The sequence below is a fragment of the Astyanax mexicanus genome, chromosome 16 (assembly GCF_023375975.1).
Source record: "Astyanax mexicanus isolate ESR-SI-001 chromosome 16, AstMex3_surface, whole genome shotgun sequence".
In the NCBI taxonomy this organism is placed as follows: domain Eukaryota; kingdom Metazoa; phylum Chordata; class Actinopteri; order Characiformes; family Acestrorhamphidae; genus Astyanax; species Astyanax mexicanus.
The window spans coordinates 12,652,265-12,679,749 of record NC_064423.1 but is presented as its reverse complement, the minus strand read 5'-3'; the positions used below and the strand labels follow the sequence as shown (position 1 = coordinate 12,679,749).

The following is a 27,485-nucleotide window of genomic DNA, read 5'->3' as shown; positions in this document are numbered from 1 at the left end:
CTTTGCTTTTAATAATACTTAATAACGATTAATGAATAAATGATATTTGGCCGATAGCTCAGCTAATGTTTGATGTCTGATGTCAAACATCCTTTGGGGCTCCAGTCTGTCTTTTTTGTAGAAAAGAACATTAAATAAATGTTGTTTTTTCCAAAACTCCACCCTGTTTGAATACATATTGAGCACAATATTAATATCACTATATTTTAATGATATGAAGTCTGCTGAACTCCTGTATTTTTTTTATTTATTTAAATAAATACAGTACCGGTCAAATGTTCTGACACATCTCTTCTAATTCAATGTGTTTTTTATTGTTATGAATTCTTTTTTTTTACAATGTAAATTAAATTTTTATTATTATTATTTTTTTTTTTTTGTAAATTCTTGGTATTTTCTTGGCTTCATGAGGTAGAATCACCTGGAATATTTTTTTTTCCTCAATTGAGTTTAGGTCAAGGGATTGTGGAGGCCAAATACAATATAATATATATGTAATTCAATATGTTTCCCATAATTGTTTTAATGTCTTTTATACTAATTTACAATGTAGTAAATACATTAAATAAAGACATTAGAAAAATGAACATATGTACTGTATATCGCAGAATAACAGAATATCGCAATGTCAGGTTTTTCTCTCAGTATCGTGCAGCCCTTTATTAAAGTGTAGTAATATGTGGTCGAGTATTACAAGCCGGGACGGGCACGCGCTGCTGCCCGGGGCGGGTTTCTGTGGCTGTATTGTAAAGATGGATCTCTGATGGCTGGGTTGTGGAATGTGTGGTATGCGTTTGCGTGTTGGGAGGAACCATGTTGCTCAGTGTGTGCGGATAGAGGGGAGGGACTTGATTTTAACCTTGCATTAAAAAGCATATTTATCCTATTTTCTTCGTGTTTCTTCACGTGTTGACATAAATAAAACTCTTATAATTTAAGATATGCTCTATTCTACTAAAACCGGCGAGAATATTATATAATATAATAATATATAATGCATGTAAGAAACGGTAACCCCCTCCCCCGCGGTCCGAGTGAGCAGCACGGGCTGTTCCACAGGAGGCGGGTCTGTGCTGCGGGCGGCGGAGCGGAGCCAAAGTCCGTATAGGCTAGACTGCTCACTCGGCGGCCATCTGTGTGCGCTATATCCACTCATTTGAGACCAGCACCCTATCTGTTTGAATGGGTAGAAACTGGAATAGTCTAAATTAAAGGTCAAATAAGCGTTTAAACATCGTATTTTATATTATTAATAAAATTTGACAAACTCTTCGTAATTAGTTTGTAGTGTTTTTACCTCAATAATGCGTAAAAACGCGATTTTTCGGCTTGTTGTGGCTACTGCGCCTGCGCAGATCTTGCTAATCGAGGCGGGGCTTCGCTGCTAGAGCGAGGCAAACAGAGTTGAGCAACAAGCTGATTGGCTGTTCCTGTTAAAGGGGCGTGGTCTAATCATGCACGAGCGCTCTCAATTCATATGTGTGACCAATGGTCGGTCTCCTCATTCCTAACATCTCTGTTTGTGCTGCGGGCGGCGGAGTGGAGATCAATGAAAGCGGGCGGTTTTACCGAAACTGGTCGGACAAGCCGAATAGGAGGAATAAACCGCGGACACGGGCAGTTTATACGAAACAGCGCGCGTAGAAAAAGCTTCTGATATATACGGATATTTAATAACCGAGTGTAATACTGAATGCTGGCGTTTGGAGAGTGAAATGTGGAAAATCTACAGTTGTACTGTAGCCTAACGCAGCCCGGAGGAAGAGGAGGAGGAGGAGGAGAGACTGGTTGTTTCAGCGCTGAGAAAAGAGAGAAAGAAAGAAAGAGAGGACACGGGAATTAACCATGATCTTCGCCAACACCGCCAACCCCGCGAGGCCGCCCTACAGAAAACAGGTCGGTAAATAAACTAACGTTAACTGTCCAGGTATCTGAAGGGAAATATCATCAGCAACGCGATAGCAGTTCAGCAGAGAGCGAGCCCTGACCCTGAGGAGCGATGTCCTGATGAGGAGCTATTGTCCAGGAGGCTATCGGGTTACAGGACAGAACAGCGGTGCTCTGCTGAATTGTGCTCCCTTGTCAAACCGTACTCCCATTTTGTATAGGTATAGGAAACGTTAGCTAGCTTGTTTAACTAGCAGTTTGTTAAGATAACTATATATAGCAAAGCTGCCTAGCTAACCAGATTAATAATAGCGTAGTTAAGACAACAGCGCTAGCGTTTTTGTTTCTGTAGAGGTATGGGCAGGATATATATGTATAGACTAGCTTAATCACGTATTATCTTACATTTTTACGTAACCTACGTTATCTAGCTACACTTTATGCGTGTTATTTGAAGGTATTTTTCTAGCTTAGCTAGGTTAGTTAGCTATATCTATTTATCTTGTTTTTTTTCCTGCGTGTTATTTGACTATTTATCTAACCTTACTAGCAATGTTAGCTAACCTAGCATTAATAGTGTTGTTTTAAGCTACTGGATACTTAATATTTAACCTAAATATCCTATATCAATTTCTGTGTAGTTAGCTATCTATAAGGTAACTAGCTTACTTAGCTAGTTAGATAATAGTGAATAAGTAATTATGTTTTAAATTAATTAATTTATTTGAGTCGCAATGTACAGTTTCACGAATATATAAACATAAGCTCGAAATGTATTATGCACCGCAAAACATAAGTATCTGGAAAACACATTAATAAATATATATATATATATAAAAAAAAATCTGTGCTGACGCATGCGCAGAAGGTCGAAGTACCACATATCGACGGGTAGCGCAACTCGGCAGAACAGCGAGCGGCTACCTTGCTATCTGAGTACGCTGCAAATATTCAGCCCCTTCAGCGCTGAGGAGATTATACTTTCATTAGAATTGGCCTAAAAATCGATTTAAAGCGTTTAGGACGCGGGTTCTGGTTTATACTTCATGTTTCGGCCAGATAATATAGGTTTTGTCATGTCCTGGTCTGGGCCTGGGACTGTTTTGGCATTCCGACATGAATATTCATTATTTTCTTGCCTCAGTATGCAGCTAATTTATTTTAAAGCTATTTTTTTCAACACAAAAGAACATATTCTCTGATATAGTCCAGCCACATTAAATTGTTAAGTGTTTCATCTTATTTAGCTATGTGTTTTTTTTTGACTGAAATTTAAATCTAGGGCTAAAATTGCTTAATGCTTATTTTATGTGCAGTGTGTTGTATGTGATTCATGTTTTTTTTTGTAATGTTAAATTCGTATAATACCTTTTTAGCCGTGTTGGAGCCAGTCTACAGTAGTCATATTTCCCAAATTATCCTCTATTAAAATGAAGTTTGGGCCATTGCAGAATTTTATCTGATTTGATCAGATTTTGGACACTTTTTTCCTCCTGCTGTTATTAAAGAGGAGTAAAAGGGAAGATTTGAGCTGAGTTTCTTCCCATGGCAGCTTCTTTCTGTCAGGCAGGCAGGAAAGTGCTGGGTGTGTGCAGTGAACCTCTGGGTCATGAATATTCATGAGGCACTACAGTATCTTACAGCAGTTGTTAGGGGAGGGTACTGCTGGGTGTGGCCTGGTGAGGAGAAGGTCAGGAGAGGGCATTGAGGCAGGACATGATGTTTCTTTATGCTTTAGGATCAGAGATCCCTGCAGATCTGTTCTGAACCTTAAAAGATTTACCGTAGGGCTATTATAGTAATGCGCTGTACCCGTACAGCCGCCAGCCTGTGTGTGAAACCTGATGAACCCCGAACATTTCTACACCCACACCCACATTTGCATCTATTTGCACGTTTTGTAGATCACGTGGTCTGATGGAAGCAGCAGAGGTTAACAGGACTCCGGGATTTCACAGTTTATAGGAACCATATGGCGCAGGATGACTGCAGCACATAGCACGGGACCCAGGGGACACGCCAACGCTTGAAAGATGGCCCGGAAATTGAATCTGATCTCCCCCTCTTTTGCCTTGCGCCTGCGCCCAATAGCGTCGTCCTTTTTCCCTTTCTCGATCCTCTCACTGCCCTCATGTTTTGGCTTGCCTTTGTATTCGTTCTGCTCTTCACGCAAATGGGGGAAAGGTGTAGAGTTTATAGTTACGTAAACTGAAGGTCGAATAAGAAACAGAGCGTTATGGCGTTAATGTGTTTCACCAGTGGGAGCCTTTTTTACTACGCTCCAGTTTTAAAGTGCCAGTTTCTTAGTGTATTTTCTTCCTTTGATGTCAATATACATTATGGCAGTATAATATTGGATAAATAATTGTATACTGCAAAAAGTCATAGTAGTAAAACTAGGGGTGTAAGAAAATATTGTATCGCGATATTTTGTTTTGCAGTAACACATTGCACTCCTTGTGGTCTGACTTTGGTGCATGTATACATTGCGATAATGATCCCAAAGTGATACATTGTGCAGCTCTATTATACGTAGCTGATGTTTGAGTGTTTGTTCATGTACTAAAACAGTCATAAAAAGCTTAAATTTTCTTATCTATTTATGTTACAGTGCAATCGAGACTGCAAGTCTTTTCTGATTGGCTGCCCTGAATTATGCCACATTTCATAAGCAGGGCAAGTGCTTTAACCCTTCTTATAGTTCATTAACACTATAGCCTATAGTTTATTAAGTAGCTCTAGGAAAACGTGTAAATTCAGATGTTTCTAAAGCGCCGGTTGCACAATAAGTCGTGTTTAGAGGTCCATCCACACAGCGATAAGTGATTATTTAGGGAATAATTAAATTGACCTACGAATTACAAATAGCCTTTTTGTGTTTATACTGCCTCGAAATCACATTCAGAATCCAATTTATTACAATTTAGACACCCATAGGAAAAAAGGGTTTTACTCGGCAGTGTCGTAAAAAAAAACAGCTCAGGTTCTGTAAATGGACTAGAGACTAAACTCTTACATCATACTATTGGTTTTTTAAAATAAATGAATGAAAAAATTATTTAAATAACAGTAAGGCTAGTGTTAGATGGTTAATAAAATTAATAAAATTTTCTAATTACGCTTGTGGAGATCTTTGTTACATATAGTACATTGTTACATCTAGAAGCTGCCAGAGGGAATCTCAGTAGTTGAGGCTTGTGCTTTTAGTTATCTGTGACCCAGGCCCTTTAAAATAATAGCAGTGCCTTATGTTGCAAAATTAACCCGATCAGTGTTTTCTGCAGCGCCGGAGGCCGTGGAGGATGCACCCCATGTGGTTCTCCAGAGCCTGGTCCATTCTGCTTTCATGCTGAGCTGAAACACATGGCCCTGCTAGCGTGCCTCGGCTGATTAATTAACAGCTGCTAATGAGCTTAGGCTGCCGTGTCCAGATTCACCTGATTGTGTAAGTGTGCGTGCGACTGCGAGGGCATGAACCGCTGGCGCAGAACTGGGTCAGTGTGTCAGTGAGCGGGAGGACACTCACCCCTGCAGAACTGATGAGGGGGGTGCAGCACACACTAACACACACATTAATACACACACACATGTGCACACAGGCACACGTAAAGCCAGGCACAGCTGGAGTTAGCTTTAATTGTATTTCAGGGCAGCTGTTATTCCCAAGCACAGATTAAATTCTGCCGGGTCTCGCCGGGTCTCCAGATTTCGCGTAGTTCTGGTATAGTCGGTTTGAAACCCACACAGTCGGACCTTTCTGTCTTTTCTGTGGTTTTATGATGTTCTGGCTCCTCCAGCGCCTGGCTGGGTGTTTTACAGGCAGCCATTTTGTGAGTGTGCTGAGAGGGGCGAGTGGAATGGGAGCTGTTTTAATGAATGAGTCAGAAACAGGAAGTGAGTCAGTGATGTGGGCCGCGGCGGCTGCAGTCTGCGGTGGGCGGGAGGCCTGCTCTTCCTGTGTCCCGGCACACTGCTGCTCCATGTGACCTTTTTCCAGAGGAACATTCCTTTCCCTGTTTTCCCGCCAGCGCTGTCGTTCACGCCGGCTCCCGGGCCTGCGTCAGTCGCTCCGGGCCGGACCGGGGTGTGAATGAGTTTGGTGGTCGGGGGGAGATGGATGGGGGAGATGTTTTGGCAGCTTGACGAATGCCGGGGTATGACTGAGCTCCGCCATGGACTCAGTCTGAAATACTCTTATTGTAGTCCAAATATTTGTGGCAGGCGCTGGGGTAAGAATAGCCGGGACGTCCTGACGAACTGTGATTCATTTCCTCTGATTTAGACCGGTGTAGACTGTAGGAAAACATGGCTGCGCTGTGTTTGGGTCCAGAGTTCTGCCAGGGCCCGTTACTCACCTGGAGTGACCTGCTGCTCTCGCTGGTCTGTGATAGAGCTGGGCTATGTTACACTTTTTCAAACACCAGTATGAAGTAGGTGCGGGAGTCACAGGGTATCAACATGATGTGTTTGCCACAATAATGGAGATATATCGAAAGACACTGAAGAAGATTCCTAAATAAACAAATACTAGGAATTATGGATTTATTGGGATGACTTATAAAGGCATAGGAACAAGATAATTAAGTCTTGGGGGGGGGGGGTGACTTATAAAGGAATGGGAACGAGATACACATATTAAGATATGGGGAAAACTGATTAAGGCATAGGAACAAGATAATTAAGTTTTGGGGGGGGGACGACTTATAAAGGCATGGGATGGAGATATACATATTAAGATATGGGGACGACTTATTAAGGCATAGGAACAAGATAATTAAGTCTTGGGAGGGCGACTTATAAAGGCATAAGAACACGATAATTAAGTATTGGAGGCAACGTATGAAGGCATGGGAACAAGATACACATATTAAGATATAGAAATGACTGTATTAAGGCGTGAGAACAAAATAATTAAGTATATGGGGTGATTTACGAAGGCATGAGAAGGCAAAATTAAGTATTAGAGATGAGATAATTAAGTCCTGGGAGTATAAGTCATCCCCACAACTTAATTATCCTGTTCCCATGCCTTAATGTGTCATGCCCATGCATTTGTGTCTCATTTCATTTCCTTGTATTTGTGTCTCATTCTAATTTTTTCTAATAACATGATACCACCTTAGGAGCTCTGTAGCACATCTTGGAGTGTTGTTTGAATAAAAATATCTGAATGTTTATTGCGTGATTCCTGACCTATGACTTCAAGTTTGCATGAAATGCAAAAATTCCAGTATGGCAGGATTTCGGCTCTTGCTTATGAATATTCATACATGCAAAGATATCGCCTCTTATTGGCTGACAGCACTGCGACACCAGGAGACAGTCAGACGGACAACAGTTTTAAAAAAAGCATTTTAAAATAAAGACTAATAACAGTCTTTTGAATGTAATATGTTACTTTATAACATGTGTAATGCCCTGCTAAGTGCAGTTCAGCCACTGACCTAGTCTTTGTGTCTCTGTAAAACGCCAAATCCACTGGAGATCCTATGTAAAACTAGTTACTTACACAGAAGTCCATAGTCCAGGTCCAGAAAGTAAAAATCCACCCCAGCAGAGCCACCCAGGTAGCTGGAATAAAACCCTGGGGTAATTTTTTACTTTTAATTAAACATACATCTCATGCTATTCCTAACGCTGTGAGCTCCTGTCTGACGAGACAGCATTTCCGCATGGCTTCAACTCTTCCTGTGGGCGGTTACGAGCCAAGGTGGGCGAGGTCATGAATACTAATTCATGGGTTGACGTAGACACGGTGCTTTTCCTGATCGGCTCCTTTTTCTGAATATTTTCTTTTACTAGTTACTGCAGCTAAGGGAGGCTTAGGAAGAGTTTCACGTGCAGCATCATTTACAACTCAGAAAGACCTGCTGTACAAAGAACAAGAAAAGTGGATTTTGGCGAAAGGACACCTTCAAAGCTGTTTCAGTTTTCTTTGTTTAGGATGTTAGTCATTCATTCCTGAAATGGTTCTGTGTCTGATCTCCTCAGGATACCTGTCTGATTGTGGTGAGCTCATATGAGTCATATGAATGGAAGCAGGTGAACTCTGTATAAAGTCAGACAGGTGTTCAGCAGGAAACAGCAGAAGGTGGTGGAGTAGATTAAGTGGAGGTGGAGAGACATATATATATATATCCCATATAGCGCTGTAGTACTGTGAGGTAGTGAGAGTCCTGTTATTAAGCTCTTCCATACTAAAGAATCCTGGAGATGGTTCTGGATTTCTCTCAGATGCGTAGACTGACAAAACACAGCTAGAATAACCTCTCTGCAGGTTACAGAATTCATACAGTCCATTTTTCACACTCCAGTGCATTCTTGCCCAGTGAAGTAATGATCAGCCAGCGCTCTGACATGGTACACTGGTAGATTGGACAGATACAAGGTCTGATGCGCTGGCTCAGGCTCGCTGGGCCGCTGGTGTGGAACAGAGTGGAAGATCTGTAGTTCGAGCTTTGAGCCGATTAGACTGGAGGGGGCTATAGAAGCATGCTAACTCGTGCAGTGCCGCTAAGTGAACCTGTACTCAGAGTCCAAAACGCCAGCATGATCAGCAGCATCACCACCGAGCAAACGATAAAGAACTGCTGGTGGGATCTGCCTGTTTCAGCACGCAGGAAGCGGGCTGAGAGATGAGGGTTCTGCTTACGTGTTGTATTTCAGTCTATTGTGGGTACATTGTGTACTGTTGAAGGATGTCGCTGGGGTCATTCTGGATTATTATGCATGTGTGGTTTTATTTTATTCAGGATATTTCAAAAAAATTCAAAGTTTATCACAATTATGTTTGGGACAATATATTGTGAATTTTTTATCTTTTCAAGCCTAAAAGAAACTAAAGGACTCTTTGTAACGTAAGATTAAAAGCAAACAAATACAAGGAGACCCAGCATTTTAATAAGATATGTAAGATACTACTTAAAAAACATAAAACAAATGAGATAAAAATAAGAAATTATTAGGAAGAATAAAATCACAGATAAGTTAATCAAAATTGATAAAAATGATAAGAAGTACAGATGAAGTAAATAAGTACAGAACTACAAATGAAAAAACTAAGCACTGTTGTCTTTTCACATTAGATATCTACTAGAGACAGATTATACCTGTCCGGTACCATTTATTATACTGTAATCCTGGATATACGGAGATATTTGGAGTGTATTATTAGTATCAAGACATTTTGGATCATTGACTATTGTTACAAACCAAAATTACAAAAGTTAAAGAGGTCAGGAAACAGGTGTTCAGTCTCCAAATACTAGATAAGAGTTTTCTGTCCCACCACTCCTTCCCACGCATATGCCTAGCTTTGGTTAGCAGACCTTACTGAAGCTTAGTGATTACTTGTTCAGCAGGACAAATAGCCAGCTCACCTGTTTCCATGGCTGCAGCACACTGTTTGTATACACTATAGTTATGTATAGTTATCTGTGGGACTACAGGAGTGGTGGTGGGCAGATTCGGAGGCCAGAACCCACACAAATTACTGTGATAGTGCTTAAACTAAACATATGTCCTTAATACCTGATGATATATCCTGATCCTGTTACGAACGAGTTACTACAGAAAATACAATCCCTAATGGTGCTAAACACTGCATATAGCCCTTCAGCTAGACCCTTAACCCTTACTGCTCCCTGGGCACCGCAGTGATGTCTGCCACCTAGGGATGTCCCAATCACATTGGGGTCACTGCATGAATGGGTGTATGTCAAATTCTATAAATTCCATCTCTTCCCAGCACAAATATGACTATTATGGTCTCCTTATCTTGTCTTATGAAATTCTAACCCATTTTCCATCCTCTTTACAGCCTCCAGTTGCTCCGGCTAGTCTCCCGATGGCTCCGCCCAGCCCTAGCACCAATAGCAGCACGAATAACAGCAGCAGCAACAGCAGTACGACCGGATGGGAGCAGCTCAGCAAAACCAACCTGTACATCCGGGGCCTGCCCCCCTCCACCACCGACCACGACCTCGTCAAGCTCTGCCAGCCGTAAGTGTACTCCTCCAGCACCTGCCACAGACCAGGGGGGTGGCAGCAGATCATTGCTTGTTGGTCACTGACCAATACATTCCTGTTTCTGTGTGGGTCATTTTGCTAAGGTAGCTCTGATTGACAGGAAGGAATGTGGCGGTACAACAAAGAGACCAGGACAGCTGGAAACAGCTGGAGTCCGTAAGACTGCAGGAATTAAGCTGTTATAATCCCCCATAAACCCCTTTATTCTCACTGCCTGCCAAACACTAAGCCCGACCCGAGCGGGATTAACCCTATCAAGCCTAGCATCTCACACTCAGACTACTCAAAATATAAGTTTGTAAATAGTTCTTGATGATACATAAAGAAACTCAGCATAAGGTCAAGAATCCCTGCCCAGAACATTTAGTAGCCATTGTTTATAATAACAATTTGTTTGGCCTTAAAGCATTGACCACAGATATCCCAGTTTAAACTTTAGCCTTAAATCACACCAGCGATACCGTTAACCAGTCATTAAACTCTCGTTTTAGATGTTCAGCTATGAAATATACTAGTGCATCTCAAAAAATTAGGATATCATCGAAAAGTTACTTTATTTCAGTAATTTTGTTCAAAATATGTAACTTATAAACTCCCAAAACCATCACTGATTGTGGAAACTTCCCACTAGACCTTAAACAGCTTGGACTGTGTGACTCTCCGCTCTTCCTCCAGAATCTGCTCCCTTGATTTACAAATGAAATGTAAAATTACTGATGATCAGTGATGGTTTATCTGCTGGTGTTGATCCACTGTTTTATAATATCTAGTCCAAAGTCAGTGCAGTGTTTTCCCAGAAAATCTTACAGCACTTAATGCTTCCCTCTGCTGACAACTTTTATGGAGAAGCAGATTTCATTTTCTAGCAGGACTTGGCAACTTGGCATGCTGCCCACACTGCCAAAAGTAACAATTGATCTTATATAATATTCTAATTGTCTGGGTTTTCACTGGCTGTAAGCCATAATCATCTGCAATAAAAGAAATAAACACTTGAAGTAGATCACTCTGTCTGTAATACATTTTTTTAAGATGTACTCTTCCTAGTACTAGTACTGTAATCATATTAGATATACTGATCCATTTTGACTAGTCACATATCCTTAAAGTAAAACTGACTTGTCATATGTTACCATTGTTTTCACACTGCAGTTTAGTGTGCAGACTAGGGATCGCCTCTTTTGATTGGACCAAATTGTGGTCCTTTGTTCCGGACTGTGGTTCACGGTTACTTTGGTTCGGACCCAAACTAAAAAATTAACCAAACAAGGTATGGGTTAAAGCCCCTTTAGGTTAAAACGGCTTGCCATATGAACTGACTGTGAGCGCTTTATTCAGCTCTAATAAAACGCTGTGTTTTTACTGTAATGGTGAGTTACTTAGGGCAAAGGCTTCCTCACTCTCTCTCTCTCTCTCTCTCTGTCTGTCTGTCTCTCTTTTTCCCCTCTCGCTCTTCCTCTCACCCTCACCCTCTCTCTCTCTCTCCCTCCCTCTCTCTCGTCCTTGGCTCACGTGGACAGGCTCTGAAGTGTGTAACCCACAGCAACAGCATCTATTTGTGTTCGGCTGGTTCAAAACAGACTCGCCTGAATACAACCAGCATGATTCAGCAAATGTTCATCAAAACCAGTAAAGGAAGAGGACCCAGACTGTGTGGGTTAAACAGAACTACTCTAGCAGAACCAGGGCAGAGCTCTTCCGTCCAGTTTACCCCAGAGTCTGGTCTGAACTGCTCAGAAGTCTGTGACGTGTCTCTGTTATTTTAATTGTGTGTAAATGTTTATTTAGATGTTTTTAAATCTTTGACCCGGGTCCAGTCCTGGTTTCTGATTATTTTCCTGTTGTGTAACCAGCGCTAACACAGCACACATCGTTTAGCAGCGGCGTCCGATCATTCCTAATCCAGTTATGCGCTGATGTTATAACTGGTATTTGAGCAGGTCTGTGTTTTTTTTTTCAGTTCCCTGCTGGTTTCTCGCTCAGAGGACGCGAGTGCGGTGTGCTTGGGTACGCCGTGTCTCTGATGGGGTTTGTTGTTCTATTGCTATGGAGCCGCGTTGTTGCGCTCGGTGCCGTTGTGTTCATTGTGTACAGTTCTTAATCCCGGCTGGTGGAGCTGAACCCACACCTGAGGTCTGGTCTGGCAGCACTGCCCACTCTGTTTCCACCATTCGCTTAAGGGTGTAATAAAATATCAATATCATGTTGTATCCCGATAGTTTCAGTAAGAAAGGAGAACTGATTTTTTTTTATTAGTTAATTATTAGTTTCTGAATAAAGATTGGTGTCAGAAGTGGTTCATTTAGTGTTCTGTTTAAACTCCGCCCACTAGATAGCAGTGTCGTACTCTGTAGCTAAATCCTACTGTCCTGTTCTGCATAACATTTCAGTTTTATTCAGTTCTGTTTTTAAATATGTGCTTTCTACTAAGACAGTTTTTTTATAGTGATATATTGAATCACAACCCTTTGTATCATGATACGCATCGTATTGGCAAGTTGCCAATCCATAGTCCTACATTCAGTACACGTTGGCAGCTTTATAGATGGCACTCGCTGAGAGAGGTGGTGGCTGCAATTAGGCCAGATTGATGCTGAGTATTGATATTCAGTATTTCATGTGTTGTCATTGACCTTTTTACCCCATAAATCCTTTTGTGTGAGAGAGAGAGAGATTGTGAGAGAGGGAGTGTGTGTGTGCGCGCGCGCGCGTGTGTGTGTGTGTGATCCGGACGGTCCCGTTGTGACTTAATTTATCTCTGGCTGCTCTGGGGAGTCCAGCCCTCACCATGGTAATTCCTGAAATTGATTGGGAGGCGGGCGTGGGGGGCGGGGCACTAATCCTCCTGGTTCGTGTTCTGGTTTAAAGGGTGCGCTGAGGTCAAACAGACATTTAGAGTTTAAACACGGCCCTGTTTTTGTTATTTTGTCGTAATGGAGCCATTACTTGTGTTAAATAAGAAAAAAGTAATAAATAAATTCATTAAATTACACTATTATCATTATTTCAACACAGTTAAATCACAAGCTTACAATATTGTACTGGGGTGTGTCACAGACAAGCCCAGTTCAAATCTGCTTACTTTTTCAAGTGGACTCAAATTTTTAAATATGGATGGTAATAAAAGATTAACATAGGACGAGCAGTTTTTTCATGTTACAGAAAACTTTAATATGTACCGAATAATCAAATACTCAGAGACAAAATATAGAATGAAACAGTTTAGAAAACCCCTTTTCCCCCTTTCTAGCTAATGTAGCTCCCCCTTTCTAGCCTGAAAAAAAAAAACAAAGCTGTGCATCCAGTTGGGCTTAGGCTACATTCACATAACAAGCAACATTAATCAATTCAGATTTTTTTTTATAACAGCAAACATGCACATTGGCGTGTGATTATATTTTATTGAAAAATATATTATCCTAGAAATAATAGCAATTACTGATATCATTGTCAATATAAGATTACTTTTGTCGTCCTAAGCCACTGATATGGGGATAATAGCTCAAAATGCAACTACAACCCTTTAAGAACAATTATAATTTTTAAGAATGTTCAGATAATGGAAAAATATATATTTTTTATTATCCTAGCTTAATAAGTAAAATATGCTCAATGTGAGTTTACATTAATGTCGTATGCCCAGTAGTTGAAAACTGATGATATGTCTGATATAGAACCACATATAAATGTGAATTAAATCGGATTGATGTGTCCCCACAGCCTGGAAAAAATCAGATCATATTTAACATTAAGGTGAAAAATGATCTTTTTAAAGCTTTCTAAAATGATTTGGATTTTTTTTTCTTGTGCTATCAGCAGTGTGTAATTCGATTAGCTTCTTCCATCTTCCATCCATTCATTTATGCTAAGATTTAAACTCATCACCTCTCTATAGATTGGTCTTGTTAATTGGCATTGTTCCAAACTCAGAATTAAGCAACTTAAACAGCATTAAAAACAAATGTTTTGGGACATCCCTGGTTGTTTGTCAGTAGAATGTGTGTTAAGGTTGAAGACGCTCTGAGTTAAGCAGCAGATTTTGGCGATACGCTGCAGGCAGACACACGCCGTTGCAGTGGGAATAGCTGAACGGAATTCTGCAGCGCAGCCAGGAAACGGGGCCTCCCCTCGAGAGCGAAGGGGTCAAGGCCAAGGTCATGTGGGCCTCCATGGTGGCGGGTCATGTGATCCCTCTGTGAAACCCCATTGGCTCCCTTCCCCCTTCTCCTCGTCTCACTTCACGGGACTCGCCAAGGAATGTTGTTTATGTTTGTAGAGGAGCGAGCAGAGAAGCTTAATTAAATTTAACCCAATATCAAATCAGAACTTTTATTAAATTTAACCTCTCAGAAACCTGAGATGCTCTACAGTTCTACTGAGAAGGGAGCTAATTTTTATATACCGTAAAAAGATTTTTGTAAAAACAGAAGATTCATCTACCCCCTGAAACATACAGCCATGTATATTATCTATATTATCTATATATCTTCCAGACAATCAGAAGCCCTGAACACTTCATACCTGAGGATCTGAGTGTCTCCAAAACTGCACACAGACTATATAGTATATAGCACACAAATGTAGTTTTTTTTTCGTATATACGAGTTAGTTAGTAAGGAGGTAGTGCAGAGTGAAATTGTATTATATTATAAGTTATTACTGATGTTTCTCTGTGTATATAACTATAAACTACTGAATCTCAAATGTAAAGGTATAGAACCATAAAACCATATAAATGGTTCTACGGAGAAGAATTATTTTAATGACAAATGCAGATGCTGTTTTGATTTATCAGCATTTCTGCTACAGTCTGGGCTTTTGAGTCTTCAACTGGAAATACATATAATGTAGGGATGCACTTTATATTTGGACGGAACCAAAACCAAACAAAATGAAACATTTGGCCGAACTGGTATATGTTTTATTGTTAGTTTCCATTCATTTTGCCATTTATTTTCACCACTGTATAAATTAAATAACACAGAGATGGGCCAATCCGTGTTTTAGGGGTCTTATACTTCTTTCAGCTTCATCATCCATTTGCTGATACCAAAAGATGTTGAAACTAGATTCCACATTTTCCTTTCCAGACTGTGCTTTGAGAGAATCTCAACCAAAAATTGCAGCTTAGTCATTGCCACGTGATTCCTTCATCATTCTTACTGTTGCTGGACTACTTTTAGTGGTGGTCTGCTGTAGTTTCTTAACTAGTTTTGTTGTGTTGCTCTGCTATTAGCTACTCACTGTATAGGCTGAAAGATGAAAGATGCACTCTAGAGAGGGTGATCTGGTTAAAGTCTTTATTCTTTTTCCTCCGCAAGGCACGTTATTCTTACACATATCTACACACATATGAGTTAGAAATGGCAAAACAACTAATGGCAGATTGACTGAGCCTAGGCAAGCCAGTGCACAAGCTCCATAGTTCCATCTAGAAGTTGAACAAAAAAATTAACTACAGCTTTATGTGTCCCAGGAGTCTCTGTAATGAGCGTCAGCACAGATCGGCTGCTCAGATATTTTGGCTTAAAAATCGGCAGATAGCGATGCGTAGCTGATTACGTCCATCTATAATTGAATGCTGGACATTTTTAACATCCCAACAAACATGCCAACAGAGCACAATATGGCCGAATATTCTGTGCATCCCTAATATAAATTGCAGCAAACGATCCTCTGCCTCCCAGCTGCAGATGTTTAACACACACACGCACATATGCACGCTGTTATACGGAGGGAGGCCCGGAGGCTGTTTGTGCAGTGGGTCAGTAGTGTGAATGCAGTAATAACATCCTCCGCTGGGCCGGGCCGTCAGTCCTGTCACAGTCTGCTCCCGACACGCTACCCGACCCTCAGAGCGGCAGGATTGCAGTCAGACCAGCTCCTTGCACTTCTCTACAACAGAGCCTTTGTGTTCAAACCTTTACACTCAGAGTGACTTACCGCTCGTCACTGCGGTTTCACTGCACTGTGCCTTTCAGCTTACCTCACCACATTCCTGTCCATTCATGCCCGGTGACAAACGACCCAAACGGACCTCCTCTGTCAGCAGAACCTGCATTCATCTCTTTCTCTCTCTCTCTCTGTCTCTGCAGGTACGGAAAGATCGTCTCCACAAAAGCCATTCTGGACAAGACCACCAACAAATGCAAAGGTGTGTTCCACTGTTCTTCTGCTAACAATAGCATTGTATTAGCATTAACATGACTTCAGAATATGGACATGCAGTTCTGTCTCAGGCAGATATGTCAATAATTACAGGGGCATGATCTGACTGCACTCAAGAGGGCATAAAATTGCTAAAATTTACTAAGCGGTAGGGGTGGGCGATATGGCACTACGATAATATCAAGATATATCATGGTATTTTCATGATGGCGATACTCTTGGCTATATGACACAACATTAAATTAAAAAATATATTTTTCAAGAATACACTACTGCAACAAAATGAAAATTATTTTTTATTATTGTATGTGATATATGTTACACCCCTAACTGAGATATTATAAAATACAAGAATTATATCAGATTTGGAACATGATGCAGTCAATGATTCAGAATGTCATGATACTAATAATGCACTACATATATCTCCATATATATTCAGGATTAAGAGAAAATAACTGATACTGGACAGATTTAATCTGTCTCCAGTAGATATATAATGGGAAATGAAAACAGTGTGAATTTTTCCGGGTATAATATTGTTCACAATATTCAAAAATATTGGCTATATTCTTGCGTACAATACGATATGGAACAACACCTTTACTAAAAGGCTACTTTTGGGTAGTGTACCTTTTCCAATGGACAGACTATGAGAGGGGATGCATCACTGAATTGAGAAGTGAGAAGCATGATAATTGCTTTGCATCATTGCATTGTCATTTCAGAATTTGGAGAGACTTATTCATGTTTTTGTGTCATCTCGCTTGGACTACTGCAATTCCTTATATACTGGCCTTAGTCAAAGGACAAAATGCAGCTGCCAGACTATTAACAGGAACTTGAAAAAGAGAGCACATTAGCCCTCTTCACTGGTTGCCAGTGAAATTTAGGATCGATTTTAAGGTATTAGTTCTTACTTATAAGGCTCTACCTGGCGATGTGCCAGAATACAGCCCAATATACTTATCTCTGAATGGCGAAAGAGCTAGTGCTGTGGTTAGCGGCTAATGCTAATACGGCTCCAGTCTTGGTGCTGGAGAAACTTCACTAAAACTCCTCTATAACGCTGTAGTTCAGCGGAGTGGCTTTACTGCTCCTCACAAGCTGATTGGTAGAATTCATACAGAAGGTGCACTGCATTACGTGCGAAAAACAAAAAAATGTCCAAAATTTGCAGCTCTACAGAAAAAAATGAGGAAATGTCGTAACTTTTAAGTGGAAATCTGTGTAAAAAGATAATGTAAAATGTAATGACGGGCCTCAGTGAGATGACTGCTGTAGAGTGAAATGATTTATTATAACAGCATTTTTCTCTCTATAATAACCGAATGTGTTCCGTCTGCAGGTTATGGCTTTGTGGATTTCGACAGTCCGGTGTCTGCGCAGAAAGCTGTGGCAGCGCTGAAGAACAATGGAGTTCAGGCTCAGATGGCCAAGGTGAGACCCCAACCTATGACATCACTTCCTTCTTATAAGGTGACCTATATTTACTAAATTAATGTCTTTCCTTATTGCTTAACCGATTAATGCGTTTCTTCTTCCTTTTCCTCTTCCTTCTTCAGCTCCTCTTTCCTAATCTAGATTCTCCTTTCTTCCCTTCTTCTCTTCCTTCCTCCTCCTTCTTCATCTTCCCGCTTTCTTATTCTCTTCTTCCTCCTCTTTCTTTTCCTTTCCACCTCTTTTTTCCTACTCATCCACCTTCTCTTTGTCCTCATCCTCCTTTATATTGCATTTTCTCCTCCTCAAATCTAATAGACACTTAATAACCAATGAGGATGTGCAGCATCCCGCTAACGATGAAACACATCCTCATCGACTGTCCTGCCTATAACCATATAAGATAATCTTACTACCAAGAAAAAACTCACCAGGGATGATTTGAAAGTTTTTATCACATCTTGACATCAAACACCTAATGTAATAAATATATAGCAAGATATATTTCCCTTATCATGCTATAACCTTTGAACAACTTTACTCTGTCTAGATATATATGTGCAGGAGTGACAATAAAACCCCAACAACCAACCAACTCCCCCTACTTCTCCTCATCTTCTCCTCCTTCTCTTTCTCCTCCTTACGCTTCTGCAGTCACCCTCAATTATTCATCAGCTCTTTCGCTCTGCTCTGCTGCTCTCTTCTTTCCATGCTAATGGTTAAATGTGTGTGTGTGAATGTGTGTGTGTGTTAAATACAGCATATCTGGCATATACATTATGGTGGCCTTATTCAATCCAAATTCAAATGATTTCTGCGGATGCTTCTAAAGCCGCCAAGTGAGGAGCACTGAGGCTGTATGTTAATCCTGCTGATGGGCACGGGTTCGACCCTCGTTAACGAGCGGGCTGTTGAGGATCATAAATCCAGGATGCCCTTATAAACCAGATTACCTCATGCAGGAAGAATGTGAGGTTTGCCGCGGGCGCTGCGGCTCAGATGAAGCCTGACGCTCGGCTGCAGGAACGCAGAAGCTGCCGTTTTTCCCCTTCACTGAAACAGATATGGATTACAGTTAGGGGGTGGGGTGCATATCGGTCATGTCGGTCAAAGCTTTTTTCCCCAGCCCTTTTTGTGGTTCTGAAGCAGCAGAAAGCTCACCAGCGCAGCCTGAAATTTTACTGTATGTAAAAAAAAATGGTACACACTAAAAATGTATGCTTGGTTTATATATTACAGCAACAGGAGCAGGACCCCACCAATCTGTACCTGTCTAACCTGCCGGTGTCTATGGATGAGCAGGAGCTGGAGAACCTCCTGAAGCCCTTCGGGCAGGTCATCTCCACCCGCATCCTCAGAGATGCACATGGTGTCAGTCGGGGCGTGGGATTTGCCAGGTCAGTGTCTAAACTGCTGCACAGTGTGTTATTTTTATGTATGTAAACATGCAAATACAGCTCTGGGAAAAAAAAAGACAACTTAAAAATTATGAGTTTCTCTGGAATATAATAAAAAAAGATGGCTTGACTGCTTGAATTTTTGCACCAGGAGTGAACGTTTGTTATCCAAAAGCAGTGTGTAAGACTGGTGGAGGAGATGCATGAAAACTATGAATAAAAAGCAGGGTTATTCCACCAAATATTGATTTCTGAACTCTTAAAACTTGCATTATTTGAGGTCTAAAAGCTCTGCATTTTTTTGTTATTTCAGCCATTTCTCATTTTCTGCAAATAAATGCTTTATTTGACAATATTTTTATTATGAATTTGAGAAAATGTTGTCTGTAGTTTATAGAATAAAACAACAATGTTCATTTTACTCAAACATAAACCTATAAATTGCTGAATCAGAGAAACCGATTCAGAAACTGAAGTGGTCTCTTAATTTTTTCCAGGGCTGTATATACACTCATTAGGGCTCCAGACTAACTTTTCTAACCACCGTCCCGTATTCGTCCCGAAGCTTTCTGACAGCTGTCCCAAACTGAAAATCCTATTTATTTGTGTATTTTTCTACATCCATGATGTCACCAGTTCCTCTTGCTGCGTTTTAACTCGGCCGATCGGCTCTGTGTTTAAAGGCAGAACTTAATCCATAAAATACTCTTTTCTTGGCAATAGGAAAAAATCCAGTCATATTTCAACCAGCAGGTAGTCTCCTCAAAAATGCTTATAACCGGTTTCATGCATGCAGTTTGTTCCATCCAACATGTTATTTTTACCTTTCCCGGGACGATAGGACCATTTTAGTCTGGAGCCCTGCTCATCATCATATAAATACACAGAGAAGGAAGTGTGGGATTGCAATGCTATTCAAAAGGGAGATAAATGCTACCATTTACAATAAATTAATAAACATTCAGAATGATATGGGCATTATTTAAGCATATTTAGTGCAGCAGGCCAGATACCTCAGCAGGGAGTTGTAGAGATTCCTAATCCTTGAAAGTTCATGTAGCTTCTGCAGATATTTGGCCACCTAGAAATATTCTTCATAGATTAGTTGATTATCTCCACTAAGACAAAAGTGAGACTCATCAACACCATGCCCACTGCAGTCTTGGAAAAATTGACTTTGTGTTAAGGGAAGTCGTTGTTATGGTCTGCGTACACCTAGTCCTGCTTTGTTTTGCCGTCTGCCAAGGGTGCTGGCACTAACGGGATAACTCTGGAGGACATCACTGCTCGCTAAATGTCCGCAGTCATGGCTGCTGGGTCACTGTGCGCATGTCAGTCAATCTGTCGGTTCTCCTGCATCCCAGAGCAATACGATCACAGCAGACTCCCCATAAAAGAGAAAATTACCCCAGAACCCCTGGGAAACTAATCCCATCCAGATCGGGCTTAAGTTTCATTCCTTGAAGTATATGTATGTATTTGTGTATATATTACATACATGTGTTTATAACTTTTTCCTTTTTTCTTGACTCTCAGGATGGAGTCTACAGAGAAGTGCAATGCTGTGATCTCACACTTTAACGGAAAGTTCATTAAGTCCGCGTCAGGAATGCTAGGTAATGAATAAAACTCTTTGTGTTGTGTTTCTGTCGTTGTGCTTGTCGTTGTGCTTGTTCTTTGATTTTAGCGAGAGTTAAAAGAATGAGACTCACAGTGTGTGTTTGTGTTTTTGTGTGTGTGTGTGTGTTTGTGTGTGTAGGTGCCTCAGAACCGCTGCTCTGTAAGTTTGCTGATGGCGGGCAGAAGAAGCGACTGAGTCAGAGTAAATACATCCCCAACGGTCGAACCTGGACACGGGACGCCGAGGTGAGACTAGTAAGTGCATCTTCAATTCTATTCTTCAATCTGTGGAAACAGCCAACATGCTGATGCTAATACTGCTCCAGCTTTAGTGCTGGAGAAACTTCAATGAAACTCTTTTGTAATGCTGTTCTTCATTGGACTGGCTTTACAGCTCCATACAACCTGACTGGTAGAGTTTATACAAAAGACACACCGGATTTTAAGGCTCACTGTCGATTTTCGGGAAAATTCAATATTTTGGGTGCGCCATATAGTGCTAAAAATATGGTAGTACTCAAAATGAATACTGTGAGCAAAGTGATATATTGCTATTGTTCAAAGCTAATGAAAAAAAAAGTCATAATATAAAAACAGTATCAGATTTATAAAATCTAAGTAAAACATTTTTTTTTATTCAATCAGAGTAGTAAAATCCATCTCTGTTGGCGGGGTTTGAACTCAACACTATATAAACCAATGTCTGCCAATAATAAATGATCAATACTGTGTTTCTGAAAATCGATGCAGTATTCTAAAACAAAATATTGTCATTCAATACAAAATCAATATTTTCTGACAAACCTAATTATCCTGCAATTTTTAAGATGAATATTTTTACTGACTAAATATTGAGTTCATCCCTAGTGTAGCATTTTTGTAAAAGTTGTTTCTCTCCATTTTATTTCTGTCTAATCTGAGTAATATTACCAATAATGATGTAATATGAGTAATATTACCATTTCACATATTCCTTTAATTAAAAATATATATGATATTTTCAAGGTTTCGAAATTTAAATAGATTTTTGTTTGTCTTTCCTCTTCAGAGTGGCATCACGCTGACATATGACCCGAACGCGACTGCCCTTCAGAACGGGTAAGTGTTACCATACTCTTACTGGGGCCACATTCCTCCTCGACTCTGTATAGCTTTCACTTTAGATCACGTTTCAGTGAATGTTGTCTTTTAAAGTCCTCCAGTCTGTTTAAATTCTCTCACACTGGCAGCCAGTACTGAACTGGGGCAGAGCTCTTAGTGTAAGGTCTTTCTATCTGTGTATGGATAGTAAATATTTAAAGTGGCAGTCCATATTATTATTATTTTGTTTCTAAACTAAAGGCAGAAGCATTTCTGAGTGGAGAAGGGATAAAATATTGTCTTTTATGCTACCAGTGTGCTGGAACGACCATCCCTGCTAAGCCTAATATATTCATTTTTAAAAACTGGGGTGTCGGGTCACTTTTCGTGGGAGTTCTTCTAACCACGTCACGTGTCTTTACGTACTTATGTCACATGTACAGCCTCTAAAAGAGGATCTGGCTCAGTTTTACTGAATGTGAGTGGCTGGTGGAGCAATGGAGACTTCAGAAGGGGAAACTCAGAGCTCAGTAATTCATTCACTCATAGTAAAAACAAAGTGTGTAGTTGAAGTGAAGTTTCTGACTGAGTGCGCTCCCTCTCTCACTCTGACTGAACATAACCTGGAATCGCAATTACACCTGCCCAGTTTAAAAGGATTCTTCCGCATGCTCGCTCAATTACCCATTCTCACCAGAGAGGGCCCAAAATCCTAAACTTACAGACATCAGCATTATTAGGTTAATTTGCAATAAACAGATAAAGGGATGTTTAAATGAGAGCTCTCCTCTCCACTTTCATTTACTCTTCTGGCTCAGGTGATCAAACTATTAACCAATCAGAATGCCCGTGTGTAGTGTGTAGAATGTCTGTTGTTATTTTTGTGATTGAACCTAAATTTTAAGGTGTAACATATGGATTATTTTAACCCTTTCAGGTACTACGCCTCTCCCTACAGCATGGGCAACAGAATAATGCCCCAGACTGCTGTGACCCCTTACATCTCACCCGTCTCCACCTACCCGGTACGCTCTCTCTTTTTTTCTTGCTATCTTTAACTCCTCTCTCTCTCTCTCTCTCTCTCTCTTTTTCTGTCTGTATCTCTCATTCTCTCTACCTTTTGCTCCCTGTGCATCTCTCCTCTCTTTCTTACTCTCTATGTGTTTCTCTGTCACTCTTACTTTCTTTCTCTCTATATCTCTTCCTCTCACTCTCTCACTCTTTGTATCTCTCTCTCTCTTTCCTCTTTCTTACAGTGTCTATCACACTCTTATTTCTCACACCCTTTCTCTATGTATCTCTCTCACACAGTTTCTCTCTTTCTTACTCTCTCTCTCTGTATCTCTTCCTCTCACTCTCACACTCTTTATCTCTATCTCTCACACTCTCTCTATCTCTCCCTTTGTCTTTCTCTTTTCTCTTTCTCACAGTTTCTCTCTTTCTTACTCTCTCTCTCTCTCTGTATCTTTTCCTCATCCTCTCACACTCTGTATCTTTCTTTCATTGTCTCTTTCCTTTATCTTTCTCACGGTGTCTATCACACTCTATTTCTCACACCCTCTCTCTATATATATCGCTCTCTCACAGTTTCTCTCTTTCTTTTTCTGTATCTCTTTCTCTCACTCTCTCACACCCTGTATCTCTCTCACACACTCTCTCTCTTTGTCTCTCTCCTTTCTCTTTCTCTTTCTCACGGTGTCTATCACACTACATATTTCTCACCCCTCTCTCTATGTATCTCTCTCACAGTTTCTCTCACTCTTACTCTCTCTCTCTTTATATCTCTTCTCACTCTCACACTCTCTATATCTCTCTCTCACGCTCTCTCTGTATCTCTCACTCTGTGTATCTCTCTCTTTCCATCTCACACTCCCTCTCTCTATCTATCTCTCTCTTTGTCTCTCTCCTCTCTCTTTCTCACTGTGTCTATCACATGCGATTTCTCACACCCTCTCTCTCTGTGTCTCTGTCTGTATCTCTCTGTCAATCTCTCTCTTCCTCTCCATCTCTCTCTCTTTCTTCTACATTGTGCTAAACTGAGTTTTGGCTATCAGTTTTAACCTGCTCTGATCTGTGTTTTTTACTGTGTGTGTGTGTTTGTGTGTTTACAGGTTCAGAATCCCTCCTGGATGACACATCAGCCTTACATTATGCAGCACCCGGTGAGGAAAAAAAAAATTCCTGTTCTCCTTCCTGTCTCTTCTTCTCTCCCTCACTCGTTCTCTCACTCCTCGTTCCTCCTCAAATCACCAGAGATATTACACAACACGCACCACTTCCACAACACGCGTCTGAGAGTGTGTATGTGTCCCGGGGATCTGATCATCTCATCACTTGTATTCATTAGCTTGTTATTTTAGGTTGTTATACAGTTTCAGCAGGTTTGGCATTCAGACTGCAATAATAATGTGGTAATAAGTATTTCTGATCACCTTCAAATGTGATCGGTTTAAATTAATTAAGTTTATTACGTGCGTGCTTGAGATGCACTGTATTCCATTCACAATGTGGGTTGTGATGGAGACTGGACTGATCGGATCACCCAGACCGCATGTTAATTCTAGCTGTAAAATGTGTATATACAACTCTGGAAAAAATTAAGAGACCACAATTTTTGAATCAGTTTCTCAGATTTTTCTATTTTATAGGTTTATGTTTGAGTAAAATGAACATTGTTGTTTTATTCTATAAACTACGGACAACATTTCTCCCAAATTCCAAATAAACAATTTCAGAAAATCAGAAATGGCTGAAATAACAAAAACGATGCAGAGCTTTCAGACCTCAAATAATGCAAAGAAAACAAGTTCATATTCATAAAATTTTAATAGTTCTGAAATCAATATTTGGTGGAATAACCATGTTTTTTAATCACTGTTTTCATGCATATTGGCATATTCTCCTCCACCAGTGTTACACACTGCTTTTGGATAACTTTATGCCACTCCTGGTGCAAAAATCCAAGCAGTCCAGCTTGGTTTGATGGCTTGTGATCATCTATTTTTGTCTTGATTATATTCTAGAGGTTTTCAAGTTGGTAAAATCAACCTGCTACAGATTCTCTTTTTTTTTGCTGGGTTCAGACAGTAGATCTGACTCTCTGTGCTTTCTCTCTTTCTCATGTTTTAGGGAGCTGTACTGTCGCCCCCTATGGAGCACCCCATGCCACTACAGCCGTCCTCCATGTTGGCTCCTCTGACCCAGCAGATGGGCCATCTCTCTCTGGGTGGCACTGCTACGGTAAGACCATATAAACCGCCAGCCAAAACTATTACAGTAACTATTACTGTCTACTATGTTTGGACTTCTTTGTTCATACAGTGTATGTGTTTATTTATGTGTGTGTGTGTGTGTGTGTGTGCGATTTTACAGTTTATTCCTGCAAACACAGCTATGCAAGGAGCATATATTCCTCAGTATGCCCATATCCAGCCCACCACCATCGCCACAGAGGTAACCCTGAAACCCTGCTGTTTTTTTCTCTTTTTTTTTTTTACCTACCATAAACAACAGGGTACTATATAGTATTTTGAGAAAGATGTGGTTTGTCAATATTTAAGCACAGCTGAAGAACTAGCTGGAAATAGCTGATGTAGCTTAGATTTCTCCCTTTAATGCAATATTTTATTTATTAATTAAATCTAAATTAATTTATTTAAAAAAATTAATTCCTTATTAAATCAAAGTGTGATTTTATGTATTTTCTTGTTTTTTTTTTCTACACAGGATCCCAGTGTGCAGGCCCAGGATGTGACCTCCAATGATCCCTCCCCTTACCCGTTCCAAACTAGCAAGCAATAAGAGGGTAATTATTAAAAGTGATGCTACACAGCAGCACTGACATATTACAAGCTGCTCATTCAGAGCCCAGACGATCTGTACCGACATAAACTGTATGTCTGCTTTAAACCAGACTGCGGCCTTATGAATTGTAATGATAAACATTTTTTGTTGAACGGTATAATGTCACAGAATTAATACTAATAATTAAGTACTTACAGTGAATAACCATATATTGACAATTTCTCCCTGTTTAAATCATTATACTAAAAACTTTTATCAAAAAAATTTATGTGCTTCATTTAGACTTTTATTTTTTCAACAAAATATTTAATAGATTTTCAAAATGACAGAACAAATTGTTCATTGTTCTCCTTTTGTAGGATAGTTACACTGCAACCATATTTTATGATATTTATCTTTAGCCTGCTTTAGTTAGCAGGCTAGCTATATTCACACCATATCAAATCATTCAATTATCAGTCATGAAAATCCGTATCCTCCCCTTGTTCAAGAAAATTGTCTCTCTAAATTCCATCATTTTGCTCTTAATAAAATAGGTTATTTTTTCCAATGCAAGATTGGAATCATTCCTCTTATCCACTCTGGGAGACCAGGGGCTTTCTTATTTTTCCAGTGCTAAAAGTGCTATTACATGTTTGGCTTCAATAAGACATTAGTTAATCAAGGAGGATTTCTTTTTATGAATGATAAAATCATCTGGAAGTATTTAAAAGATGCACAATTTAAGACTAAAAGGAACCTCCTTTTCGATAATCAATGACACTATGTGAATAACACTTTTCCAGAAACCCTGATTCACTTACATTTATATTTCTTTATTCATAAAGACATGTGGAATTCATTGGAAATTAATTTTATGCAACTGATTCGGAAATCCAGTGTGAAATAGACTTGGGTGTAGTAGTAAAGCATGATTGCGAGTACAATTTTTTGTTAAATAGCTCACCTCCGTTCTTCCCCGCGCGGCTGTTCCTGATATGCTTACAGTGCTAGCGATAGGGGCATAGAGTTCTCAATGCCTTGTTTTAGATAACAGGGCTCTCATAATTCTACCAATAAAGTGTGGAGCTACATTGTGCTTGATAGTGGTGTAAAATTAGCGGTGCTATGCCCCTATCACTAGCATTGTAAGGCTGTTTGGTGCATCGACTATAACAACACTGTATCTTAGAATGCTGGGAGAGAATGAATGTTGGCTACTTGACAAAAAAATCATACTCCTTATCATGTTTCACTACACCTCAAGTCCATTTTACACCAGATTTCTCCTTTAAGTAAACACAATGAAAAATATTGAGGTCAGCAAATATTATTGCAGTCATGTCCTTATATAATACAGCAAGACAACGTTTGACAATTACTGTGACAGATCCAGTCTGACTGATCTAACACTATTTTTTGTTTGTTTGTTTTTAGGGTGCCGGAGCATTGGGAGGCAGATTCAGAGGAAGGCTGCAATGAACACAGGCTTAGCTTCTTTGGACAGGAAGTGACATCACAGAGGAAACAACACTTTTGCACAGGTTACAAAAAAACAAAAAAAGAAGTTCATGGTGTAATTAACCCACCACCAACAAACCACCTCAGAGGAGCTTGACAGACAACAGGACTTCAACCACCAAAACAATGCAATTCACCCGGGATGACTGGCGAGGGGGCGGAGCAGAGTTTTATTTTGCTAACGAGAGGAAAAGAGACGAAGACAAAAAAAAAACAAACAAAAAAAACGCTAATTTTTTACCGAGAACTCGCGACACAGAACACAAGCGGCGTGTGCTCGTACCTTTAGATGCATGAGAGGACTTTTTAGTATGGTTTTTAGTGTGTTTTTACTGACCGTTTCTCTCTTTCTCTCTCACACACACACACACACACACATGCACACACAAAAACAAAGAAACAAACAAAAAAAAAAAACAGTTTGCTGTGGTAGTAGCAGTGAAAAAAAATATTTTTGCTTTTGTCTTCCGCACTTTGCCTTTTTGGTCCGTAGTAAAAGAAATTTGCCTTGTAAATACTGTAGGGCGGGGCTTAGAGTGATGTGATAAAATGCTTGCCAGC

The 27,485-nt window shown here is 40.1% G+C and overlaps 1 protein-coding gene across 4 annotated transcripts; it reads left to right on the top strand.

The window, feature by feature from the left end:
- Positions 1 to 1,498: 1,498 nt before the first annotated feature.
- On the top strand, positions 1,499 to 27,485 carry rbms1a (RNA binding motif, single stranded interacting protein 1a). Of its 4 annotated transcripts, none has more exons than XM_022669582.2 (14): positions 1,499 to 1,896; positions 9,707 to 9,888; positions 16,011 to 16,069; positions 17,432 to 17,562; positions 18,763 to 18,920; positions 20,457 to 20,536; positions 20,680 to 20,786; positions 21,589 to 21,638; positions 22,558 to 22,645; positions 23,732 to 23,782; positions 24,750 to 24,860; positions 24,993 to 25,073; positions 25,347 to 25,425; positions 26,841 to 27,485. In XM_022669582.2, exons 1-13 carry the CDS (start codon positions 1,846 to 1,848, stop codon positions 25,419 to 25,421), a joined length of 1,224 nt encoding a protein of 407 aa, XP_022525303.2. In that variant the 5' UTR covers positions 1,499 to 1,845; the 3' UTR covers positions 25,422 to 25,425; positions 26,841 to 27,485. The 4 variants fall into 4 exon arrangements, with proteins under 4 accessions (XP_022525303.2, XP_007237397.3, XP_022525304.2 ...); XM_007237335.4 differs by having other exon boundaries at positions 20,680 to 20,795; XM_022669583.2 differs by having other exon boundaries at positions 1,500 to 1,896; positions 17,432 to 17,523.

Bases quoted from the DNA above. Each gene is read 5' to 3' on its own strand.
- rbms1a (XM_007237335.4), top strand. From the start codon at position 1,846: ATGATCTTCGCCAACACCGCCAACCCCGCGAGGCCGCCCTACAGAAAA. The intron at 9,889-16,010 runs GTAAGTGTACTC...CTGTCTCTGCAG, and splicing joins CTCGTCAAGCTCTGCCAGCC to GTACGGAAAGATCGTCTCCA. The intron at 18,921-20,456 runs GTCAGTGTCTAA...CTTGACTCTCAG, and splicing joins CGGGGCGTGGGATTTGCCAG to GATGGAGTCTACAGAGAAGT.